General features: G+C 45.2%; 1 protein-coding gene across 1 annotated transcript in view; it reads right to left on the minus strand.

Annotated features, from left to right (window-relative positions):
• LOC126175948 (opsin-2) overlaps positions 1-26831 on the minus strand; it is a 71533-nt gene that overhangs the window by 13380 nt on the left and 31322 nt on the right. Inside the window, exons 5-7 of the mRNA XM_049923026.1 lie at positions 26006-26136; positions 20501-20673; positions 2648-2808 (exon numbers count right to left, since the gene is read on the minus strand). Of these exons, the coding sequence (XP_049778983.1) occupies positions 2648-2808; positions 20501-20673; positions 26006-26136 (465 nt within the window). The remainder of the gene's footprint in view (positions 1-2647; positions 2809-20500; positions 20674-26005; positions 26137-26831) is intronic.

Here is a 26831-nt window from a genome sequence, read left to right on the forward strand (position 1 = left end):
CAACTGTTTCAACTGTCATGACAGCCTACACAAAACATGGAAAGACATTATTGTGTAAACGTTATAGTGGGCGCAAATGAAAACTAAATGACAGAGATAGTCGTACGCTAACACGAATTGTCAAAAGAACACAAAACTAAAGTGACGGCAGAGCTCAATAGCCATCTTCGAGACCCCGTATCTATCGACACTGTCCGCTGAGAATTCATGAAAGAGCTGCTACTCCGAAACCATTAATGACGACAACCAACGCAAAGAAGCGTTAAACATTGTGTCAGGAGTATAAATCCTGGACGGCTGATCAGTGGAAACACGTCATATGATCCGACGAGTCAACGTTTTCCTTATTTCCAACATCGGGCCGGGTTTACATCTGTAGAACACAGATTACTTGATTCCAACGGTTAAGCTTGGAAGTGGAAGTGTGATGGTGCGGGCAGCCATGTCTTGATATTCCGCTAGTCCCATAATTACTGACAAAGGTCGTGTTACAGCCAACGATTATGCCAACACTGTAGGTGATCGGGTGCACACGGTGATTCAAATGCTGTTCCCCAACAGTGATGCAGTATTTCAGGACGATAATGCACCCATTCACACAGCCAGGACAGTACAACCGTCGCACGAGGAGCGTGCAACTGAACTGCAGCATCTTCCCTGGCCAGCATAGTCCTCGGACTTGAACATTATCGAACATTGTCGGCGGTTTTGGAGTGCAGTCTCCGGAGTAGATTTGCGCCTCCCTCGTCATTACAGGAGTTAGAGGAAGTTCTGATAGAAGAGTGGCATAACATTCCACTGGAGACCATGCAATCATTATATGCCAGTATTCCAAGAAGAATCGCAACCGTGTTTTGGACAAATGCGGGTCTATCCCCTCATTAATAAACCATTTCCAAGCAAGTACAGGTGTTCACATTATTTTGCCTCTCCCCTATACTTAATGCCAACAATAATCACTGAGGAGAAAACTACACTCCTGGAAATGGAAAAAAGAACACATTGACACCGGTGTGTCAGACCCACCATACTTGCTCCGGACACTGCGAGAGGGCTGTACAAGCAATGATCACACGCACGGCACAGCGGACACACCAGGAACCGCGGTGTTGGCCGTCGAATGGCGCTCGCTGCGCAGCATTTGTGCACCGCCGCCGTCAGTGTCAGCCAGTTTGCCGTGACATACGGAGCTCCATCGCAGTCTTTAACACTGGTAGCATGCCGCGATAGCGTGGACGTGAACCGTATGTGCAGTTGACGGACTTTGAGCGAGGGCGTATAGTGGGCATCCGGGAGGCCGGGTGGACGTACCGCCGAATTGCTCAACACGTGGGGCGTGAGGTCTCCACAGTACATCGATGTTGTCGCCAGTGGTCGGCGGAAGGTGCACGTGCCCGTCGACCTGGGACCGGACCGCAGCGACGCACGGATGCACGCCAAGACCGTAGGATCCTACGCAGTGCCGTAGGGGACCGCACCGCCACTTCCCAGGAAATTAGGGACACTGTTGCTCCTGGGGTATCGGCGAGGACCATTCGCAACCGTCTCCATGAAGCTGGGCTACGGTCCCGCACACCGTTAGGCCGTCTTCCGCTCACGCCCCAACATCGTGCAGCCCGCCTCCAGTGGTGTCGCGACAGGCGTGAATGGAGGGACGAATGGAGACGTGTCGTCTTCAGCGATGAGAGTCGCTTCTGCCTTGGTGCCAATGATGGTCGTATGCGTGTTTGGCGCCGTGCAGGTGAGCGCCACAATCAGGACTGCATACGACCGAGGCACACAGGGCCAACACCCGGCATCATGGTGTGGGGAGCGATCTCCTACACTGGCCGTACACCACTGGTGATCGTCGAGGGGACACTGAATAGTGCACGGTACTTCCAAACCGTCATCGAACCCATCGTTCTACCATTCCTAGACCGGCAAGGGAACTTGCTGTTCCAACAGGACAATGCACGTCCGCATGTATCCCGTGCCACCCAACGTGCTCTAGAAGGTGTAAGTCAACTACCCTGGCCAGCAAGATCTCCGGATCTGTCCCCCATTGAGCATGTTTGGGACTGGATGAAGCGTCGTCTCACGCGGTCTGCACGTCCAGCACGAACGCTGGTCCAACTGAGGCGCCAGGTGGAAATGGCATGGCAAGCCGTTCCACAGGACTACATCCAGCATCTCTACGATCGTCTCCATGGGAGAATAGCAGCCTGCATTGCTGCGAAAGGTGGATATGCACTGTACTAGTGCCGCTCTGTTGCCTGTGTCTATGTGCCTGTGGTTCTGTCAGTGTGATCATGTGATGTATCTGACCCCAGGAATGTGTCAATAAAGTTTCCCCTTCCTGGGACAATGAATTCACGGTGTTCTTATTTCAATTTCCAGGAGTGTAGTATGGACCAATGAGGGAATGACATCTTTACCATACGGCGGAAGCTTCATTACCATAACTTCCATAAAAGGGATTTTAGCAATCGTCTGACAGATGCTCACTTTGTGGGCCGCATGAGGCCCGAGGGCTGCGGGTTGTACATCCTTGGACTAGAGCGTCATGTGGTACACTTCACCTTGCTACACTCTATCGTGGCTCACATAAACTAATAAACGACATCGCCCAAGCACGACGCTGGCTCGGCCGCCAGATGTGACGCACCTGTTGCCGAAGGCGCCGATCATGGCCACGACGGCGTACGGTGTCCAGGAGCAGAGGAAGAGGAAGAAGATGGTGAGCGCCACCTTGGCGATCCTGATCTCGGCCGACTGGGCCTCCGTGTCGGCGTTGCTCTGCAGCGACTTGACGTTCATCTTCTTAGCCTGAAACACAGAAGTTGACGGCGCTTTCAGAACGCGCGAGTCCGTGTGGAGGGAATACGCCAGTGGCTGTGCGTCTGCAGCCAGGATAATGAGGCCTGGAGAAGAATATGTCTTTCTGCTGGGTACCAGGACGCTTGGGTATTACGGGGGACGAAAGGGCGTATGTAGCAAAGAAGGAGGCATGTTGCAATCCTCGGTTATTTCAATGTGCTAACCCCCTCCTTGATACCATATCACTCTTGAGGTACAGAGTAATGCATCGATGGTAAGACGAGTGGCTAGAAGTAAATGATAACTTGCTACATCTAGTGAAGCCCACTACGCGGCCATAGCAGACATCCTGTCGGCCACAAAGATGGGCTCCTGACGCATGGCTTCTCGCTCCAGCGAGACGATCCTCCAGTGTGTGGCGCTTGTAGTGTACTGACCCTTAACATAGACAAATGTAATGTATTGCGAATACATAGAAAGAAGGATCCTTTATTGTATGATTATATGATAGCGGAACAAACACTGGTAGCAGTTACTTCTGTAAAATATCTGGGAGTATGCGTGCGGAACGATTTGAAGTGGAATGATCATATAAAATTAATTGTTGGTAAGGCGGGTACCAGGTTGAGATTCATTGGGAGAGTCCTTACAAAATGTAGTCCATCAACAAAGGAGATGGCTTACAAAACACTCATTCGACCTATACTTGAGTATTGCTCATCAGTGTGGGATCCGTACCAGATCGGGTTGACGGAGGAGATAGAGAAGATACAAAGAAGAGCGGCGCGTTTCGTCACAGGGTTATTTGGTAACCGTGATAGCGTTATGGAGATGTTTAACAAACTCAAGTGGCAGACTCTGCAAGAGAGGCGCTCTGCATCGCGGTGTAGCTTGCTCGCCAGGTTTCGAGAGGGTGCGTTTCTGGATGAGGTATCGAATATATTGCTTCCCCCTACTTATACCTCCCGAGGAGATCACGAATGTAAAATTAGAGAGATTAGAGCGCGCATGGAGGCTTTCAGACAGTCGTTCTTCCCGCGAACCATACGCGACTGGAACAGGAAAGGGAGGTAATGACAGTGGCACGTAAAGTGCTCTCCGCCACACACCGTTGGGTGGCTTGAGGAGTACAAATGTAGATGTAGATGTAGATAAGTGTGTGCCACTTCTTGTGTGTGTGTGTATTGTGTGTTGAACCAGGGACCTAGAAACGTCGGAGAGACTTCGTCCCGCCGTAACCCTCAGTGGTACACAAGCCCACAACAGGCCACAACAGTCCACCCACCCCACCGCCGCCCCACACGGAACCCAGCGTTATTGTGTGGTTTGGTCCCCAGCAGACCCCCCAGGAACGTCTCATACTAGACGAGTGTAACCCCAAATGTTTGTGTGGTAGAGTAATTATGGTTGACCCATACGTGGAGACAATGTTTGTGCAGTAATCGCCGACATAGTGTGACTGAGGCGGAATAAGAGGAACCAGCCCACATTCGCTGAGGCAGATGGAAAGCCTTAAAAACCATCCACAGCCTGGCCGGCACACTGGAGCTCGACAATAATCCTCCAGGTGGATTCGAGCTGTGGACCTGCATGCCTTCCCACTCAGGAAGCAGTGCGTTACACCACAGGGCTAGCCAGGTGGGCAGCGCGCCACATGTTACTAGACTGTGTTTTCTTTTTGGACCAGACGGCAGCGGCGGATATACCAGCAGATCTGCCTCTATGTTAAATGACACTGAAATGAATTTGTTTGCGTTTCAAGATTGTGATGTGTCTCTCTTGTTTCCAAATATTTTAGGGTGATATTGTTAACGTGCTCTAACAGAGTGACTGGCTCGCCCATGTTTGTTGTATGTGGTCAACCAGTCACATCTCTCTGTGCCTTTCTTTCAGCTCTTCTTTGGTTTTACATATATTTTAATCCCCAGAATGGTATTTTGCATCCTTCGCCGTTGTACGAGGGCTATTCAGAACGAAAGGGCCGATAGGTTGCGACATTGAAACCCCAGTGAAATTCCGATGAAGCTTTAAACAGATGTGTTGGGCAGTGTCTCTAGAATGTCCATCGATCGCGTCACGTCGCTGTTTTCAGTTCTGAGCGCATAGTGAGCACTTGAAGATGCTTAGAACAATAGTGTCCCGCACCAAGTACGAGGGCCTGGTGTGAGATTTCGCCTGATGCCATGCAGCCCACATAACATTACTGTCATGCGTTTCCTTCTACGAGACAGTTCTCGGCCATACCTGAAAGGGCAAAGAAGATGCTCCTGCTGCGTTTTCGCTAGGAAGTGTTTGATCATCCACAACAGAGCCCTTAATTGACTCTCCCTGAGTTTCATCTCTGCTCACATGAACCGCTAACTAAGAAGACAACGAGCTGCAGACCAGCGTAGAGAATTGGCAGGAAGCACAGGTGGTTTGCTTCTGTTGTGGCGTAGCAAGACAGCCACGCCACTAGGAAATAGCCGAAAGGCACGCGTACACACACGCCGGCTGGCGTGAGTTCTGGAACAGGATACTTGGTGAATGCTATAGAGAAAAATATGCAGTTCCTCGGATACTTAACTTTATTGCATCCTTGTGGTACATCGCTCTTGACTATACAAATGAGACTATATTCAGATACGGTTAATGGCGCCTTGCTAGGTCGTAGTCATGGACTTAGCTGAAGGCTATTGTAACTGTCTCTCGGCAAATGAGAGAAAGGCTTCGTCAGTGTAGTCGCTAGCAAAGTCGTCGTACAACTGGGGCGAATGCTAGTCCGTCTTTCTAGACCTGCCATGTGGTGGCGCTAGGTCTGCAAGTATTGACAGTGGCGACACGCGGGTCCGACATGTACTAATGGACCGCGGCCGATTTAGAGCTACCACCTAGCAAGTGTGGTGTCGGGCGGTGACACCACAGCTTCTATGACGAGGGTAGTGGAAAGTTGGTACAACGCTACGACAAGTGTCTAAATCTGAGCGGCGACCATGTAGGGAAGTAGCTGGAAGGTGTAGCTAACTGTTAAAAGTAAAACATTTTGCAGTTTCACGGGGGTCACCATTTTGCGACCGTTCGGACCTTACTTTCCGAATAGGCCTCGTATTAAGGCCTGTGAAACCGAGTGATTTTCTGGGTCAACGCGAGTGGCGTGGGAGTTAGTGAATGAGTATCTTTTATAGGTTTTCTCGTCACTGTGTGGCAACAATAATAGACATTTTATCACTTTCGTTTCTTTTAATATGTGTAAATGCGATGATAACCTCGGCGTTGAGCGCCTGTAAGTACGAAACACGCACACGCACGCACACACGCACACACACACACACACACACACACACACACACACACACATACACACACAAACACACACAATAAGGCCTGAAATCTCACCGGGTGCCTCACTAAAAACCTTTATTATATCTCTTTTTTTGCCTTCAGAGGATTTAACAATTGGGTCAGAAACAATATAAAACTAAACTGTTCTTTCTGTAAGGTAGAAATCAGTAAGAAGATATGTTTGAACTTTGCTGTAGGTCAATAACAAATGCCACGCCCTTTTCTATTTTCGATTGCTTCACCAGTTTTCAGATTCACATGAACCGTGTATGGTCAAAAAAAATAGTAGTGTGAGCGATAGGGTAGGGGGGAGGGGTGCTGGTTGAAACTAAATTGGAACTTGAATTTTTCTGAAATGAACTAGGAGGTTGTAATGCTACGAGTATAAAAGAGATGGGACTTACTGGATACTTCACAATTCCTATTACGTGCTATTAGGGATTGTAGAGTAGACTTTGTAGGTAAAGTTTTAATGAGGAAGCCATGTCCCAAAATGCACCGCTTTACTGTAAAATAAGTGTGAAGATCGGATCACTTTCAAATCTCCCGCTTCGCGGTGCGTGCAACGCAGAGAGAATGAGCTCTGACCCGCGTGCTGTACAGAAGCGTACGGCACAGACAATGTTTCGAGAAATCGACGATGGATTCTCCTTTCCGCAACGGAGGACGTCCTCTTCAAAGTTGAGAGCGTGCGGGCGCGTCCGTGAAGCACCACAAGTCGCGAACGTACCAGTTTCTCGCAGCCGGTATTGCTGTCGGAAAGAAAAATGGTGTGTGACGTCATAACTACAACAAAGTACTGGCGACGGCAGCCTCTTCTCAGCTGGTGGGCGTACCGTGAAGCGGGGGATTTGAAAATAATGCGATCTTCAAACTTATTTCTGGACATGAAGTGCCTATTAGAACTTTCTCTACTAAGTCCCTCCTATAATCCCTGAAAGTGTGTGATAGACACTGTGAAACGTCTTATATTTTCTTAAACTATCTTCTTAAGTGTCAACCCATTTTGTCTGCTCCTCCCGTCGGAGGTTCGAGTCCTCCTTCGGGCATGGGTGTGTGTCTGTTGTCCTTAGTGTAAGTTAGTTTAAGTTAGATCAAGTAGTGCGTAAGCATAGCGACCGATGATCTCAGCAGTTTGGTCCCATAGTCCTTACCACAAACTTCCCAAACTACTTCTCATTTTGTACGAGGAAAAATATTTATTTCTTCTGTAACTTCGAAGTTTCACCGGTAAAAATTTGGAAATTTGTGGTAAGTTATATTGGGCCAAACTGCTGAGGTCATAGGTCCGTAAGTTTACTCACTACTTAATCTAACTTAAACTAACTTACGCTAATTTACGCTAAGGACAACACACACAACCAAGCCCAAGGGAGGATTCGAACTACCGCCGGGGGGAGCTGCGCGAACCGTGACAAGGAGCCCCTGACCGCGTGACTACCCCGCGCGGCAAGTTTCACCTGTGACTAGAACAAAATGTTTTTAGAAATGATATGTATTTCCTAGAACAGTCTTTAACAACTTTCGTAATATTACGTGAATTGATATTACAGTGGGTCATGCAGTATTGGAATGGCTTCTATACCTGTGACAGAGAGTAGGCTGCAATGACAGCAGCGCCTCTGGGTGGTGCTTCAGTATGTCAGTGCGCTCGGCACTGTTGCCCCAAGCTCTACTTGTCGAGAGACAAGAGAAGCGACGTCGCCAGTCGAATTAAGCTCTAAATAACATCAAGAGCCTGCTCCGAAATCGTCTGCTATTACTGATAAGCACCGGAATGAATAGACAGTTGTCACTGATGCCGACACAGTCTTGTCAACAGGATCGGTAACTTGTGAGACTGTTCACATCTAGTTATCTTGGCACTATTGTAATGTATATCCAGTGAATTTCACTGAGAACTGAATAATAAAAACCTCACGTCAAGCTGTAATTTTTAGATCTTGAAAGTAACTTCTTTGTTACCTAAACTAGGATTCTGGAAATATCCTACTGTAATAGAATCGAGTGTCTTTGACGAAAATCTAATTTGTCAATTAAAGACAGAAACGTGTTTCAAAATTCTTAGTAATGTAATTTAAATGCAATAATACTGGCTAAGAAAAACTAAGTTGTTTTAAATCTTTCATTTGGCGATTGATTTTATAGAAGTGTTTTTATTGTTCGATTGATGTTTCCCGTTGCGGCGTTGCATCAGCGTTGAATTTTGGTTATTAGTATTTCATGCAAAGAGTTCCAGATTATTCAGAACAATGAATTCTATAATCTCTTTCGTTGAAGATGATCAGTTTTGCCTGTCCAGGTAAAAGTCAGTGAGAAGTAACTCAGTTTTGATTGTAATAGAGCTCACCATTTAACTATTTCTATAACGATTATTTCATTTTCCCCCAAATTATTACATGTTATTTTCTTAAGTAAGTTAAAGACGATATCTCTCCTTGTTATTTCCTAAAGTGCTTATGTTGGTTTTGCGTGCGAACTATTTCGTCAGCAAACGTTTCTTTAGTATAACTTACGTAATAATTATTGTTTTGATACCCAACAGACAGATAAACAGTGTATGATTTGCACTACTTTATAACGATCATTCAAAATTTACGTAAAGAAGAAAGTAGAGTACGTTAGTTGTAGAAGTAGCTTCTTGTACACTTTCCCTGATAATATTTATTATTTCGAATACGATTGTCTTAATTTTCTGGTCCGATTACGCACACGCGATCACATTCATTTACGTCGCCGAGGAAGGTCGTAACTTGTGTATCGGACATTATGGCACCATTTTTACTTTTTTGTCAGGAAACACATAACCACAGAAAGGTCATTTTGGATTGATAAACACAGGTTTAAAGACATCAATTGCAGAAGACTTGAAATACGTACTTTTTTTCATAATTCACTCGATTTATTTGTATTTGTTTTACAAAACTAGTTGGCACGACGTGTTTCGGCAGCATGGTATTATCACGTTAATCCTGTACTGCATTGATTCCGTGTGGTTATAGTGTTTTTTTACTATGTGCGCTAGTTGCGGTAAGTGGTGAAATATTGTTTTTAATCAGAATATTTAATAGAAATTAATTTCCTCTATTTATCGCCAGGGAGTTTATTAACTAAATAATAAAAACTGAAATTCATATAATGCTGAAACATTTGATCCATTCTCGGTGATATCAGCATGCAAACACAAAGCAACCATGTACATTTATAAGGTCTGGAGATACGGGAAATACCTTTTGGATTACATCATGATCACACAGAGATCCTAAATCAGTTACTGGATTGTAATGTATTCCCAGAAGCAGATATAGACTCAAATCGTAATCTACTAATGATGAAGAGTAGTTTTCAGGTTAAGAGAATCGTCAGGAAGAATCAATGTGGAATTAAGTGTGATAGGAAGTACTGAGATGTGACGATGTGCTTTCGAAATTCTTTCAGGTTGTAGATACTGCGATAATGTATACCACAGCAGCCAGCTAAGAAGAAGAGGAAAGAACATCCCTAAAAAGGGCAATCCCAGACGTTGCACAGACAAACATGGCTACGAGAAACGTAACTCCGAACAAACCTTGAGTAACAGAAGAAATACTACAACCGATCGATGAAAGACGGAAGTACAAAACTGCTCAGGAAAAACCAGGAACAGCACAATATAAGTCATTAATGAATGAAATAAAATGAAGTGCAGGGAAGCTAAGGCAAATGGATGCAGGCAAAATGCGAAGAATTCGAAAAAAAAGGTTGTATGAAGGACTGATTCAACTATAGAAAAGTCAAAACAATACACCGCAAAACTAAAAAAGGTTGCAACGAAGGGTGAAACTGTCTGTAGGCGAAATGGAAGAATAAATGGAAATCGATTTGCAAGACAAAGCGATCCAGTATTAAAGTTTGTGTTTGACAGAGACCATATTCCTCCAGAATTACTGACATCATTAGGGGAAATGGTAATAAAACGCCTGTTCAAGATGGTGTGTAGAATGTATAAGACTAGAGGCATCAGACTTTCAGAAAAATATTATCCACACAATTCTGGAGAAACCATTGGCAGATAAGTATGAGAATTACCGCACAAGCAGCCACATGCATCCAAGAATAATACACAGAAGAACTAAAAAGAAATTGAGGATCTCTTATGTGGCGATCAGTTTGGCATTCGGAAAGGTAAAGACAACGGAGATACAGTTACCACGTTGCACTAAATAATGGAAGCAACACTTAGGAGAAATCAAGACATCGTAGAATTTGTTGATCTGGAGAAAGCGTTCGACGACGTAAAATGGTGCAACATGTTCGAAAATACCAGGAAAATGGGGTAAACGATAGGCAAAGACGGATAATATAAAATGTGTGCAGGAGCCAAGAGGACAAAATAAGAATGGAAGACCAAGAATGAAGTGCTCGGATTAGAAATGGTGTAAGACAGAGTTCAGTCTTATATCCCTGCTGTTCAATCTATACATCGAAGAAGCAAGATGGAAATAAAACAGAAGTTCCTGAGTGTGTGCATAATTCGAGGTGAAAGGATATGAATATTAAAATTGGCTGATGACATTGCTAAACTCAGTGAAAATGACGAAGAATTAAAGGATATACTGAATGGAATGAACATTATACTGAGTAAATATCATGGATCGAGAGTAAACCGAAGAAAGACGAAAGTAATGAGGAGTAGCAAAAACAAGATTTGTGAAAAACTTACCATCAAAACTGGGGTCCACGAAGTAGATGGAGTGAAGGAGTGCTATTAACTTGGAAACGTATATTGAGGGGCGAAGCAAGGATTGCAGAAAACATAGAAAACATACAGCAACAGGAGAGCATTTCTGGTCAAAAGAAGGCTACTGTTATCAAAATCGGTCTTAATTTTAGGAAGAAATTTCTGAGAATTTACGTATGGTGCTTAGCATTTACGGAGGTGAATCATGGACTATCGGGAAAACGAAAAAGAAGAAAATCAAAGTGCTTAATATGTGGTGCTGTAGAATGACGATGGAAGTTTGTGGACTGATAAGCAATGAATTGGAAATGGTGTAAGACAGGGTCCAGTCTTATATCCCTGCTGTTCAATCTATACATCGAAGAAGCAAGACGGAAATAAAACAGAAGTTCCTGAGTGAGGACATAATTCGAGGTGAAAGGATATGAATATTAACGTTGGCTGATGACATTGCTATCCTCAGTGAAGGTGACGAAGAATTACTGAATTTACTGAATAGAATGAACATTATACAGAGTAAATATCATGGATCGAGAGTAACCCGAAGAAAGATGAAAGTAATGAGGCGTAGCAAAAACAAGATTTGTGAAAAACTTACCATCAAAACTGGGGTCCACGAAGTAGATGGAGTGAAGGAGTGCCATTAACTTGGAAACGTATATTGAGGGGCGAAGCAAGGATTGCAGAAAACATAGAAAACATACAGCAACAGAGAGCATTTCTGGTCAAAAGAAGGCTACTGTTATCAAAATCGGTTTTAATTTTAGGAAGAAATTTCTGAGAATTTACGTATGGTGCTTAGCATTTACGGAGGTGAATCATGGACTATCGGGAAAACGAAAAAGAAGAAAATCAAAGTGCTTAATATGTGGTGCTGTAGAATGACGATGGAAGTTTGTGGACTGATAAGCAATGAATTGGAAATGGTGTAAGACAGGGTCCAGTCTTATATCCCTGCTGTTCAATCTATACATCGAAGAAGCAAGACGGAAATAAAACAGAAGTTCCTGAGTGAGGACATAATTCGAGGTGAAAGGATATGAATATTAACGTTGGCTGATGACATTGCTATCCTCAGTGAAGGTGACGAAGAATTACTGAATTTACTGAATAGAATGAACATTATACAGAGTAAATATCATGGATCGAGAGTAACCCGAAGAAAGATGAAAGTAATGAGGCGTAGCAAAAACAAGATTTGTGAAAAACTTACCATCAAAACTGGGGTCCACGAAGTAGATGGAGTGAAGGAGTGCTATTAACTTGGAAACGTATATTGAGGGGCGAAGCAAGGATTGCAGAAAACATAGAAAACATACAGCAACAGGAGAGCATTTCTGGTCAAAAGAAGGCTACTGTTATCAAAATCGGTTTTAATTTTAGGAAGAAATTTCTGAGAATTTACGTATGGTGCTTAGCATTTACGGAGGTGAATCATGCACTATCGGGAAAACGAAAAAGAAGAAAATCAAAGTGCTTAATATGTGGTGCTGTAGAATGACGATGAAAGTTTATGGACTGATAAGATAAGCAATGATGAGGTGCCCATAGAATAGGCAATGAAAGGATCATAATGCAAAAAAAAATGAGAAAACACGATGTTGGGTACAATTGCTTCTCTGAGAACTTGACACAAGAGAGGAGACTGGTGAACGAACATGGGATTCTCCGTGATGGTGCGTTCTCATTCCGGGTCTTCTGCTGAGCGCCTCTTCAGCAGTTTGATCAGTGACGGTGATTTTAGGTGAGAGAATCTGGTGCGACGAAAATTGACATCTGTGTCTCGCTCTTAGGAAGGCTGTTGAAAGTGACAGCGGAGTGAAAAAAGCAGTCCGCCTCGCTACAGGTTTCCTCGGGCTTAGCAGAAAGAAACCGTATTGCACGCTAATCCACTTTGCAGCGCTCTCAAACGACTTTCACTGCCCCAGTGGCCGTGGTTTTGGTCCTGTATCGCCTCCAGAGCAATATTCAGTTGCTTCACGTTTACTTCAACACGTCGCAGACGTTGGCAAAAATTGTCCTCTTTACGAAGCAGGGCTTTATCGGCACTTCCCTTTCTGTATTGTCACACGAGTTCATTTGACTTCTCAGTGACGCGGAAATTTTCCACGGAAAAATTACAAAAAATCCGTTTCATTAAATACAACGGAAGTTCTAACTCATGGAAGTATAAAACGGGACATGTTGAATTAAACTGTGGTCATTATCGACCTCCAAGTTCTTACTAAGTGAAGTGTAAAGTATGAGGTCCGACTCCAACAGACGAAAATTCATAGCAGAGCCAATATTGCCGTCAGAGCGCCAGTCTATCGGACGGGTTACAATGGCGTACAGTAGTTTAATATCCGCGCATGCGGGTGCGCAACTGGATAAAAAAGAGTTGTGGAATCGGAAAAGGCAGATGTAGATGCGATATGGATGCAGGTCTCATTTCTTTTATACGTGCAGACCTCTACTGATGACATTTAGGCGATGCGAGTGGGTTAGGCGCTGGGAAGCGGTGTCATGTAAAACGTAACACTAGAACGCATGGAGAAATTGCAAGCAGATTCAATATGTACCAGTAACACCCTCTCACCCCACAAATCTTTAACAATCGATCCCCCCCGAACTGCCACGGATAAAACAGCTTCATACGTCTGGTTACAATTGAGTTAATGTGTTAAATATGCGGCGATAAGCATGTAAAACCTTAAGAATTGAAAACGCAAAACCCTAGTCATACTGGTTTTATTGGTTTCGGATCACACACGTATTAAAAAGTGGAAATAAAAAGTACTGTTTATGGGGTTGCAAGAGAGGAAAAGTTAAGAAAAGGTTTAAAATTAGTTTAAAGTTTGTTAAAAGATGCTACCTGCTCTCATAATCAAACTGTGGATGAGTACGGTTTGGGTGGTTTTCTCGCTGTTAGTTACGACTCAAGACTTACGCACAGTATCTCACTTAAATAGTTGTTTTATGGTGCTAAAACTATAATGTAAGTTTACACCTCTTAATGAGTATATTATGATAGCATTTTAAAAGTTTAAATTCGGTCAATAAATATATGAAATTAAATTTTTGTTGCCCCCATAAGCCTTTAGATATTGGAGAAATTGTCACGGATATGATAAGCGACTTGGGGTGGCAGTAATTAAAAAAAAGGTGTTGGCGAGATCTTTTCACGAAGTTTCAGTCACCAATTTTCTGCTATCAATGTCAAAATACGAGGGTTGTTCGGAAAGTAAGGAACGACCGGTCCCGAAATGGAAACCACAGTGAAAATCAAAACTGTTTTCTTTGCACATTTAGCTACGCCTTCCAGGTACTTCTCTACACAGCCGCCGCTCCGACTTAGACATTTGTCGGAGCGTTATACCAGATTTCGAACACCATCGTCAGGGCAGCCACCTGTGCTTTCCAATAATTCTCTATGCTGGTCTATAGCGCATAGCCTGCGCCCAAGTGTTGTCTTCGTATTCAGCGTTTCATGTGAACAGAGATGATACTCAGGACGAGCCAATTAGGGCTGTGTTGTGGATGACCGAACACTTCCCATCGAAAAGGCTGCAGGAGTGTCTTCGGTGCTCCTGCAGAGTGCGGCTTAGAATTGCCATGAAGAAGGAAGTGCGTGGCAGTTGTGTTAGGTGGGCTGCATTAATTAAGGCGAAGCCTCTCAGCGGGCCCTCCTACTTGGCCACAGACATTGTTGTGCTAGGCACCTCGTCGGATTTTCACAGTTCCTCACTTTCCAAATAGCCCTCGTATTCCACTGTTACCATCCCACATTAGGAGAAACTATCGGCGTAATATAACACAGGAAATCATTAGATGAACGTCGGCTGAAGAACCCGAGACAGAAGCCAATAGCGAGTTTGTCACAGGAAATCAGCGCTCGTACAGGAAGATTTAAGTGTTAATTTGTCCCACGCGCTGTTAGGGAGTGAAACGGTAGACAAACAGTCTGAAGGTGGTTCGAAGAACCCTACCGCAAGCACTTTAGTGTCAATTTCAGAATAGTAATGTAGATGTAAATGTTGAACTGCAACTGGGAACTGGGGCTGTGTGACCGTTTCAGCCGTTTATTAATGTACACTGTTGCACAAAATTCAATGACGATCGTAACTTTTGCATGGTATGTGACTGCCCAGTAACACAGATCGATGAAACCTTGGACCGTACGTAGAAACACCTGCTACAGTGTAGTACAGAAGAAAACCGTCTTTTATTCAAAGACAACAATTACACTCAAGCCACCGCTATTCGTGATGATCCGCCGGGCATTACAAATGGCGGGACATAGTTCTTAAAATAGGATGTGTGATCACTACGGACGACAGTGACTACATAGAGCTTTCATGCCGGTCACTAGATTGCTAAATAGTTCTTGAGGTGGGTAGTTACAATCCTCTACCAACGCTTTTGATAACTGGTGGATGGTCGTTGGTGCTTCCGGACGGGCTGTAGCACGTCTACCCACTTGTGCTCGGTGGGATTTAAGCCGGGGGAACCTGCAGTTCTGCCCATTCGCTGAATATCCTGTCGTTCCAAGAGTTCCTCGACCTGCACTCTTCAGTGCGGTCGCGTGTTGTCATCGACAACGGCCGAATGCACCCTCGAAAAGACCCTCATGGGAAAGGAGTACAGTGTGACAACAATGTTGAGCAGTGAATGAACTGCGTTCAAAGATTTGGTGGTCAGTGCATCCACGCAACATTATGCCTCCCCACACCGTCACACCTGGACCACTAGAAGTCATGTTCGACAAGATATCTGTGTCCGTTACGTGTTCTCTCCTCTCACCATATGAGAGCCCATCAAGAATCACTACTCAGGCGGAATCTGCTCTAATCCGAGAAGAGTACGTGGTCCTACTCCTCGTTAGTTCAGTCGCCACGGTCTCGGTGCGATGACAAACCTTTGAAAACAGTACACCCACTCATCAGTGTTATTCTGACACAGTACTCCTATCCCATGTCCGTCTTTTCGCGGGTGCTTCCGACCGTGACGTCATTTTTATGGATGGTAATGCGCGACCGCACCCAACATCGCAAGTGGAGGAGCTCTTCGAACAAGAGAATATTAGGCGGATGAGATGGTTTGACCGTTCACCCGACTTAAATCCCATCGACAATGTGTGGTAGGCGTTGAGGTGACTTACTGGAACACGTCCACATGCACCAATGACCATCCAGCAGTTGTCAGTCAGCGGCGCTGGTGGAGGAATGGAACGCAATACCAGAACTCCTTAGCATCCTGAACACTACACAGGATGGTCTTTTTCTTTTTTTTCCATCAGTCTTCTGACTAATTTGATGCAACCCGCCACGAATTCCTCTCCTGTGCCAATCTCTTGGCACTTACAACCTGCGTCCTCAATTATTTGCTGGATGTATTCCATTCTCTGGCTTCCTCTGCAGTTTTTGCCCTCCACAGATCCCTCTAGTGTCATGGAAGTCATTCCCTCATGTTTTAATAGATGTTGTTGTGGCGTAGCAAAACAGCCACGCCACTTTGAGGTAGCCGAAAGGCACGCGTACACACACGCCGACTGGCGTGATTTCTGGAACGGGATAATTAGTGAATGCGATAAAGAAAAGAACGTAGCTACTAGAACACTTAACTTTTATGCATCCTTTGGTATACAGCAATCTTGATGATACAAGTGAGACTCATTAAGATACATGCAATGTTACAAATGGCGCCTTGCTAGGTCGTAGCCATTAACTTAGCTGAAGGCTATTCTAACTGTCTCTCGGCAAATGAGAGGAAGGCTTCGTACGTCTAGTCGCTAGCAATGTCGTCCGTCTTTCTAGACCTGCCATGTGGTGGCGCTAGGTCTGCAAGTACTGACAGTGGCGACACGCGGGTCCGACACGTACTAATGGACCGCGGCCGATTTAAGCTACCACCTAGCAAGTGTGGTGTCTGGCGGTGACACCACAGATGTCCTATCATCCTGCCCCTTCTCCTTGTCAGTGTTCTCCACATATTTCTCCGATTCTGCGCAGAACCTCCTCATCCCTTACCCTATCAGTCCACCTAATTTTCATCACTCGTTTGTAGCATCACATCTCTAATGCTTCGGTTCTCTTCTGTTGCCTTTTCCCCACAGTCCATGTTTCACAACCATACAATGCTGTGCTCCAAACGTACATTCTCAGATGTTTCTTCCTCAAATTATGGCCTATGTTAGATACTAGTGGACTTGTCTTGGCCAGGAACACCCTTTTTGCCAGTGCTAGTCTGCTTTTGATGTCTACCGTCATTGGTTATTTTGCTGCCTAGGTAGCAAAATTCCTTAACTTTGTTTATTCGTGACCACCAATCGTAAAGTTAAGCTTCTCGCTGTTCTCATTTCCGCTACTTCTCATTACTTTTGTCTTTCGTCGATTTACTCTCAATCCTTATTCTATACTCATTAGACAATTCCATTCAGCGGATCACGTAATCCTTCTTCACTTTCACTCAGGATAGCAATGTCATCAACGAATCTTATGATTGATATCCTTTCATCTTGAATTTTAATCCCACTCCTGAACTTTTCTTTTATTTCCATCATTGCAACTTCGATGTACAGATTGAACAGTAGGGGCGAAAGACTACATCCCTGTCTTACACCCTTTTTAATCCGAGCACTTCGTTCTTGGTCGTCCACTCTTAATATCCTTTATGCTCTTGTACACATTGTACACTCCTGGAAATGGAAAAAAGAACACATTGACACCGGTGTGTCAGACCCACCATACTTGCTCCGGACACTGCGAGAGGGCTGTACAAGCAATGATCACACGCACGGCACAGCGGACACACCAGGAACCGCGGTGTTGGCCGTCGAATGGCGCTAGCTGCGCAGCATTTGTGCACCGCCACCGTCAGTGTCAGCCAGTTTGCCGTGGCATACGGAGCTCCATCGCAGTCTTTAACACTGGTAGCATGCCGCGACAAAGTGGACGTGAACCGTATGTGCAGTTGACGGACTTTGAGCGAGGGCGTATAGTGGGCATGCGGGAGGCCGGGTGGACGTACCGCCGAATTGCTCAACACGTGGGGCGTGAGGTCTCCACAGTACATCGATGTTGTCGCCAGTGGTTGGCGGAAGGTGCACGTGCCCGTCGACCTGGGACCGGACCGCAGCGACGCACGGATGCACGCCAAGACCGTAGGATCCTACGCAGTGCCGTAGGGGACCGCACCGCCACTTCCCAGCAAATTAGGGACACTGTTGCTCCTGGGGTATCGGCGAGGACCATTCGCAACCGTCTCCATGAAGCTGGGCTACGGTCCCGCACACCGTTAGGCCGTCTTCCGCTCACGCCCCAACATCGTGCAGCCCGCCTCCAGTGGTGTCGCGACAGGCGTGAATGGAGGGACGAATGGAGACGTGTCGTCTTCAGCGATGAGAGTCGCTTCTGCCTTGGTGCCAATGATGGTCGTATGCGTGTTTGGCGCTGTGCAGGTGAGCGCCACAATCAGGGCGCGCGGGGACGCGCGGACACGGAATTTAGCGGCAGTCAGTAGCGAGCCAGTGTGTGTGTTGGACCTTCCATCAAGCTACGGACCGCCTTGAAGATGTCTCCCGCAGTCGGAGACGAAACGTTGGGAATCACCATTGAATTCATCAACCGACCACGGCATAACAGCCCGGATAATTATAATGGACACAATCAGGACTGCATACGACCGAGGCACACACGGCCAACACCCGGCATCATGGTGTGGGGAGCGATCTCCTACACTGGCCGTACACCACTGGTGATCGTCGAGGGGACACTGAATAGTGCACGGTACATCCAAACCGTCATCGAACCCATCGTTCTACCATTCCTAGACCGGCAAGGGAACTTGCTGTTCCAACAGGACAATGCACGTCCGCATGTATCCCGTGCCACCCAACGTGCTCTAGAAGGTGTAAGTCAACTACCCTGGCCAGCAAGATCTCCGGATCTGTCCCCCATTGAGCATGTTTGGGACTGGATGAAGCGTCGTCTCACGCGGTCTGCACGTCCAGCACGAACGCTGGTCCAACTGAGGCGCCAGGTGGAAATGGCATGGCAAGCCATTCCACAGGACTACATCCAGCATCTCTACGATCGTCTCCATGGGAGAATAGCAGCCTGCATTGCTGCGAAAGGTGGATATACACTGTACTAGTGCCGACATTGTGCATGCTCTGTTGCCTGTGTCTATGTGCCTGTGGTTCTGTCAGTGTGATCATGTGATGTATCTGACCCCAGGAATGTGTCAATAAAGGTTCCCCTTCCTGGGACAATGAATTCACGGTGTTCTTATTTCAATTTCCAGGAGTGTATATTACCGTCTCTCCCTATAGCTTACCCCTGTTTTTCTCACAATATCGAACACCTTGCGTCATTTTACATTGTCCAATGGTTTTTCCAGGTCAAGAAATCCTATGAACGTGTCTTGATTTTCGTTTACTCTTGCTTTAATTATCAACCGCAGCGTCGGAATAGCCTCGCTGGTTCTTTTACCTTTCCTGAAGTCAAACTGATTGTCATCTAACACGTCCTCAATTTTCTTTTACATTCTTCTATATATTATTCTTGTAGGCAAGTCGAATGCATGAGCTGTTAAGCTGAATGTGCGGTAGTTCTTGCACTTGTCAGCTATTGTAATCTTCGGAATTGTGTGGATGTTATTTTTCCGAAAGTCAGATGGTATGTCGCCAGACTCATACATGCCTTATTTGATCTTAAGTCCTCCAAAGCTATCTTAAATTCTAATACTGGATCCTCTGTCTCTTCTAAATCGACTCGTGCTTCTTCTATCACATCAGATAAATCTTCCCCCCCCCCCCCCCCCTCATAGAGGCTTCGTTGTACTCTTTCCACCTATCTCCTCTCCATTTAAAAGACAGTACATAATGAAAATAAATGCTCCAAAGCCAACTGCAGTAAGGTAATATTTTTAAAAAAAACTATTTTACATGACTCACATGTTTAGGTTTATTGTCATTTTCAATTGACGTCTAGTTGGAAGTGAGGACCATATTACATCCATAGTAATTCTTGTTGTTATATCTTGGTCAATATATTACTTTTTGTAGTTACGGAAGGCAAAAATACATTATTGTCAGGTATTTCGATAGTTCAGTTTTCACAGTTCTTTACTACGATGTTATATGTTTACAAATATCCGCCGGCCGGGGTGGCCGAGCGGTTCTAGGCGCTACAGTCTGGAACCGCGCGACCGCTACGGTCGCAGATGTGTGTGATGCCCTTAGGTTAGTTAGGTTTAAGTAGTTCTAAGTTCTAGGGGACTGATGACCTCAGAAGTTAAGTCCCATAGTACTCAGAGCCATTTGAACCATTTGAACAAATATACATTTAGAGTCACGCTACAATTACGATAAGCCGAAAGAGGCCTGTCGTGTAAGATATTTAAAAAAATATTAACTTGATGCGCCTAGTTCTCGAGCATTCACTTTCACTGTGTCTATACACTGGTGTATACTATGCTGTGGGCCTAGTGGAATGTAAAATATACAGACATTATCAAACGGAGACACTGCGCTATTCTGTGTCAAGACTAGTGGCGGTGCTACACGGTATTAGCGTGATAAGTGGGTGGCGTATGTTTTCAGGCCGGAGTGTTTATTGTCTGAAGATGACGTAGCTTCACGTGAGAACTTCCGTTGCAGACCATACAGCGGCGACTCACCTGGTCGCGCAGCATCTTCTCGTGCTCCCGGACGGCTCCGATGAGGCGGTAGTAGAAGCAGCAGATGAGGCACAGCGGGAATGCGTAGGACCACGCGAAGATGCAGCCCACGAACACCTTGGTGTCCTCGTCGTCGGTCAGGTAGTCGAACGAACACGTCGTCAGGAAGCCCTCTGAAAGAAACCAGAGCCCCTCTCACTCACCGCTTACCTTAACACTTTCCACACAAATTCGAATGAAACAACAGAGTTTCTAGCGAAATGAAGGTAGACCTGCACGGGATCGACGCTTGGTGCAAGGCGTGGCAATTGAGCCTCAAAATTAAAAAATGTAACGCATTGTGAATACATAGACAGGAAGACCCTTTAGTACATTGCAGCGTTATTCTGATTACGCTGCAAAGTTGTGGCGACTACAGCCTCTGTGAAATGCATTAAATAAATTCGCAATTGCGAATACGGACAACCATCAGCTGTAGAATGAAATGACTCCAGTAAAAATTTGTGCCGTAGCGGGACTTGAACCCGTATTTTCCACTTATCACGAGCGGTCGCCTTACCATTTATTTATTTATTTATTGCTGATCTCATTTTGTTCGCTATTGTTGGTTGCATTTGTTCGGGGCGGACGTCCCATGACACCTGTTTAAGTTCATCGTTGACCCCATTCACTCAGTTTTTTTATTACAAAGGGCAAGTAGATCTCTTTTCTTTTTCTTTTTTTTTAATCTCATTTTGTTCGCTTTTGTTCGTTGCATCTGCTCGGGGCGGACGTCGTAAGACATCCGTTTACGTTCGTTGTTGATCGATTAACTCAGTTTTTTTTTTTTTTTTTTTTTTTTGTTACAGAGGGCAGCTAGCCCTCTGACCGAACCCGCTGAGCTACCGTGCCGGCGGTTATCTGGAGCGGTCGCCTCACCATTTGGCTATCCGTACACGACTCACAGCCGGATCCAAACTATACATTCCTGGTCTTTACTCAGTCCAATCTGGCCACTTCTATGAATGATGATGAAATGATGGGGACAGCACAAACACCCAATCCCGGGGCGGATAAAATCCCCAACCCGGCCAGGAATCGAGCCTGAGACCTCGTGATGACGTGTACAGGAATATACATAATGGATATGCAAGTGCAGATCGTATACGTACGGCTGACGACGTAAGGGAGTTTGGCTGTGGCCGTGAGTCGTGCACGGGTAGCCTAATGGTAAAGCGACCGCTTGCGATAAATGGGAAAACCAGGTTCGAGTCCAGCTACGGCACAAATTTTCATTGTCGCCATTCCATTCTACAGCTGGTTGTCCTTATTCGCAATTGCGAATACATTTAAAGACCCTTTACTGTATGATTACAAAATTGTACTCCATTCACTGGAAGCAGTTTCTTCCATAAAATACCTGGGAAAATGCGTACGGAGCGCTTTGGAGTGGAAAGAGCATAAAAAATTAATCGCTAGTAAGGCGATTCATTAGAAGATTCGTTGGAAGTAGTCCATCAGCAAGGGAAGTGGCTTACAAAAACCTCTCTCGACCAGTAGCTGATTATCTCTCGTCAGTATGGGATCTGTACCAGGTAAGACTCATAGAGGAAATGGAGAAGGTACAAAGAGGAGCAGCACGTTTCGTTACAGGTTCATTTAGCAAGCGCGAAACCGTTACAGGAATGCTCACCCAACTCCATTGGAAGACACCAAGTGAGGCGTTCTGCATCGCGTTATAGTCTGCTCTTAAGTTCCGAGAGCCTTCATTTCTGGAAGAGTCAACAAGTACATTGTTTCCTTTTACGTATATCTCACGTGAAGACCATCAAGATAAAATTAATGAGCTTCGAGCCCACACGAAGGGTTACTGGCAATCGTGCTTCCCGTGAACCATAAACGACTGGAACACCAAGAGAGCGGTCCGCCGCTCGTGGTCTCGCGGTAGCGTTCTCGCTTCCCGAGCACGGGGTCCCGGGTTCGATTCCCGGCGGGGTCAGGGATTTTCACCTGCCTCGAGATGACTGGGTGTTTGTGTTGTCGTCATCATTTCATCATCATCCAGGAAAGTGGCGCAATTGGACTGAGCAAAGGTTGGGAAATTGTACGGGCGCTGATAACCACGCAGTTGAGCGCCCCACAAACCAAAACATCATCACATCATCATCATCACCAAGAGAGCGAAGTAATACTGGTACACAAAGTGCCCTTCGTCACACACCGTAGGATGGCTTTCGGAGTGTAGATGTAGATACAGAGTAAGTTGGACTCGATAACTGATTCTTTTGTAATAATTCTAAATACTACGAGAAGAGGAATTTTTTTTTGTTTCGTCCTTTCCCCGTGGTCTGCAAGTTGTGACAGGCAGAAGTTGCTGTCGAGGGTCTTAGCTCACAGTCACTGATCTGCTTCGGTATTTGGCTCGCGAATCTGCCGCCAGATCGTGTTTTGTGCGTCCTTCACTATTTCCTCGATATAAACGCTCGACATCTTCAAGTAGTGGCTGAGGCTTACTGCTGCAAGCAATAACAAGTTATAGGGCGGCAGACGCGAGTGCCATGCATTGCACTGATCTATCTACAAAGCTCGGAAACCTACACTAACCTACTCGTTACAATAAAAGTTCGCTCATACTCTCCGAACTTTCTTTGTCATCAATCTTCTGGCAGGTCCGACGCGGCCCGTCTCAACTGCTTCTCCTGTGCTCCCCTTTTCATCTCAGAGAACGCCTCTGATAAAATTTTGGTGGTTGTTCAGGGATATTTCGTGAGTATTTTGCTATAAGGGAACCGTGGCGTGTTTGTCAACCGAATTCGTATCTGTGAAGAGGCCTGTAATATTCTATCTTCCGCTCTAACATAGAAGGGCCTAGTTCGTCGCAGGAGCCTATGTAGAGATGCAAAAGTACAAAGGTACTCTCTGCGACAGTGAAGCTGTGTTTGTTTCCCTCGCACCACTCCTCTCCCCTCAGGCGGTCTAAGTTCTCGTTTGTTTACAATCGTGGCTGACTGCCACGTAAGACTGTCCACACTTTGTAGTGAATGAAAGGAACAAGTTGGTTTCCAAACAACACACCCAGGGTACACCCACGACATTTTCGCTGTTGTGAATATATTTTCATTCCAGTAAAGATACGAAGGTAAGTCAGGGTAACAAATCAAATGAAATTTACTCTATCACGAGCTACCGGAGCTCACAGGTCCCTTATTATTAAAATAGTCAGAAAATATCGCTGAACGGTCTTCGAAATTTTGTCGATAAAGTTCGGGCACAGTCTGCAAATTACACGAGACATTGCTTCGTTGACAGGCAGCATTACCTCCAGTTGCAACCTTCCACTACCTGATAACACTAGGTAATTAGGGAGAGTAAGGCGCCATTAGCGAGGCGTTTAAGCTACAGTTTGTACCGCAAGTGCTCGCGTTTAAAAGCAGACCGCTGTCGCCCTTGGCTAAGCCACTATCCAAAACACGAGTTTATCCTCGCCTCATTTTTCTTACCTCTTTCTTTTTTTCTTTTGTCAGCCACAAACCAGCTAGCTACAAGCTGTTTAGCTTAATGCCGTCTCTTGCAACAAGTGTTACACCTGCAACCGGTCTACATCTACAATGAATTGTTGCAAGTATTTAATTTCTAAACAATTGCATGAATCACCTTTGTTTCTGTTATTTCCGATTCTTTGATTTTCTTTCTAGTTATGTTCTTATTTCTGTAACATATGCCTCTGTCGATTTCTTTTTCCAGAGAAACATTTGTTTCATTAGCCTATTCTCATTCATTTAGTAGATGTGTCCAAAGAAGATTCATCTTCGCTGTGCTATTACTTCTGACACTTTCGCAATATTTTCATAGATTCTTTCGTTACTTCTTATTTTCCAGCCATCTGTAGTTTGTGTTGCACCCACTGTTCTTCTAATAATCCGTCTTTCAAGTAGTTGTTCTGTCCCACTTCACCGTTAAGCATTCACATGGTCACAAACTTCTGGTCTTACCACTGCGGTACAGTGTTTTAATTTAGGTTTTATAGGTTTGCGTTTGTCGTTGTAGATATATTTTTTGTCGAACCACATGCTGTTTCCATTTCATTTACTCTTGCATCTATTACAACTTTTTTAGTCCATTCTGCTGTATAATTTCGCCCATGATATGTAGACTTACTAACTCGTTCTATTTTACGTACTTGCGTTTCCATATATTTTGGTACATTTCTTAGATATAGGTTCTACTCGTAAATTTTTCCAGAATACTTATTTGAATAACTACTTCTGTCAGATTTTTTGAAGGCATTGCAAAATCACCTGCAAAAGCCAGGTATTTTACTTTATTTTCATTTGTCTCCCTTTCCAAAATTATTGGCTCAATTTTGTGATTTTTTTTAGCTCCAAATTCCAGATACTTGCAATTTTTTCTGAAATGCAGTTAAACAGTACAGGTGATAAGCCTTCCTCTTGTCTAACAACTGTCTTTTTTAAATGGCTGTGATACTTCTCACATAAATTTAACTTTAGATATCATATTTGATAGTTTCACGAAGTAGGTTTGAATTTTGCTTTAACACCAAACTGTCTATCAATTGAGTCCGTTGAGTCTGCCGATTCAGATGCTTTCTCATTTATGTAAATTTTTCATTTCCCCACCTGCCCTTGGTTTCTGTTAGTAGCTTGATCACAATCACAGAGATAAGTGAGAGGAAGTTCATGTCTTCGTCATGATCAGGTCAGGAAAGAGCAGACAGCGTCAATGCTAGGGGGCATACGAGGCGTATTCGGAAAGTAAGCTCCGATTAGGCGCGAAATGGAAACCATAGTGAAAATCCGACGGATCTTTGCACACATTTGTTGGGAATTGTCTTTAGTGCGCCTGTCGAACGCTTCACGTCGCTCTTTTCAGTTCAGAGTGCAAAGCGATCACATAGAAATGCCTAAAACAACAGTGTCTCCCGCCAAGTATGTGGACCTGGTGAGAGTTTCGCCTGAAGCTATGCAGCCCACATAACGTAAATGTCATGCGTTTTTTCACATGGATCTGGTGAGAAATTTCGCCTGAAGTTATGCAGCCCACATAACGTAAATGTCATGCGTTTCTTTCTTCAAGACAATTTTCAGCCGCATTCTGCAGGGGCAATGAAGACGCTCCTGCAGCGTTTCCGATGGGAAGTGTCTGATCACCCAGAACACATCCCTTAATTGTCACCCTCCATTGTTCATCTCTGCTCACATGAACCGCTGGCTATGAAGACAACATTTTGGCACAAACAACGAAAGGCAGACCAGCGTACAGAATTGGCAGAAAGCACAGGCGGCTGCTTTCGGTGACGAGGGTACGGGAAAGTTTGCAAACCGCCACGACAAATGTGTAAGTCGGAGTGGCGATTATGTAGAGAGGTAGGTGGAAAGTGTGGCTCATTGTTGAGAATAAAAAATTTTTTACTTTCACTGTGGTCTTCATTTCGCTACCCATGGGACCTTACTTTCCGAACAGCCCTCGTATCTTCTGCAACCCGTCAGGCAGGAGGGATGCCATTACCTGCGGTGAACCTGCTCCAGATGCGGAGTAGCGGCATCAGCGTGAAGGGCAGTGTCCAGACCCACGTGCCGGCGACGAGCGCCAGCACCTGGCCCTGCGTCAATCGGCCGTCGATGGGGCACGAGATGGTCCTGAGGGCAGACACACGTACACACACACACCGTGTACACAGCAAAACGCAAAGCAGCAGGTACAGCTCCAGCGGTATCGAAAACTTTGCAGTACGTATCCTCGCACGAGACGTGAAAGCGATCCTGGACGTGGAGCTGATCACGTTTTGTGACATCACAACGTGGAATTCCACGTTCCAGAGCATTCCGAAGCGTGGAAAACTAAGGCACGTCAGATTTTTTTGCCTCGTGAAGAGAAACGTGGCCAATCAGATGCTTTCTACGTCACGAACAGAACTTAGGAGACACCATATTGAATTACGTAGTTTGCACTTGAAGCACGTATTTGATGCGTTTCACGTTAGTACACTACTGGCCATCAAAATTGCAACACCACGAAGATGACGTGCTTCAGACGCGAAATTTAATCGACAGGAAGAAGATCCTGTGATATGCAAATTATTAGTTTTTAAGAGCATTCACACAAGGCTGGCGCCGGTGGCGACACCTACAACGTGCTGACATGAGGAATGTTTCCAACCGATTTCTCATACACAAACAGCAGTTGACCGACGTTGCCTGGTGAAACGTTGTTGTGATGCCTCGTGTAAGGAGGAGAAATGCGTACCATCACGTTTCCGACTTTGATAAAGGTCGGATTGTAGCCTATCGCGATTGCTGTTTATCGTATCGCGACACTGTTGTTCGCGTTGGTC

Source organism: Schistocerca cancellata, chromosome 3 (genome assembly GCF_023864275.1).
Source record: "Schistocerca cancellata isolate TAMUIC-IGC-003103 chromosome 3, iqSchCanc2.1, whole genome shotgun sequence".
NCBI classification, from domain to species: Eukaryota; Metazoa; Arthropoda; class Insecta; order Orthoptera; family Acrididae; genus Schistocerca; species Schistocerca cancellata.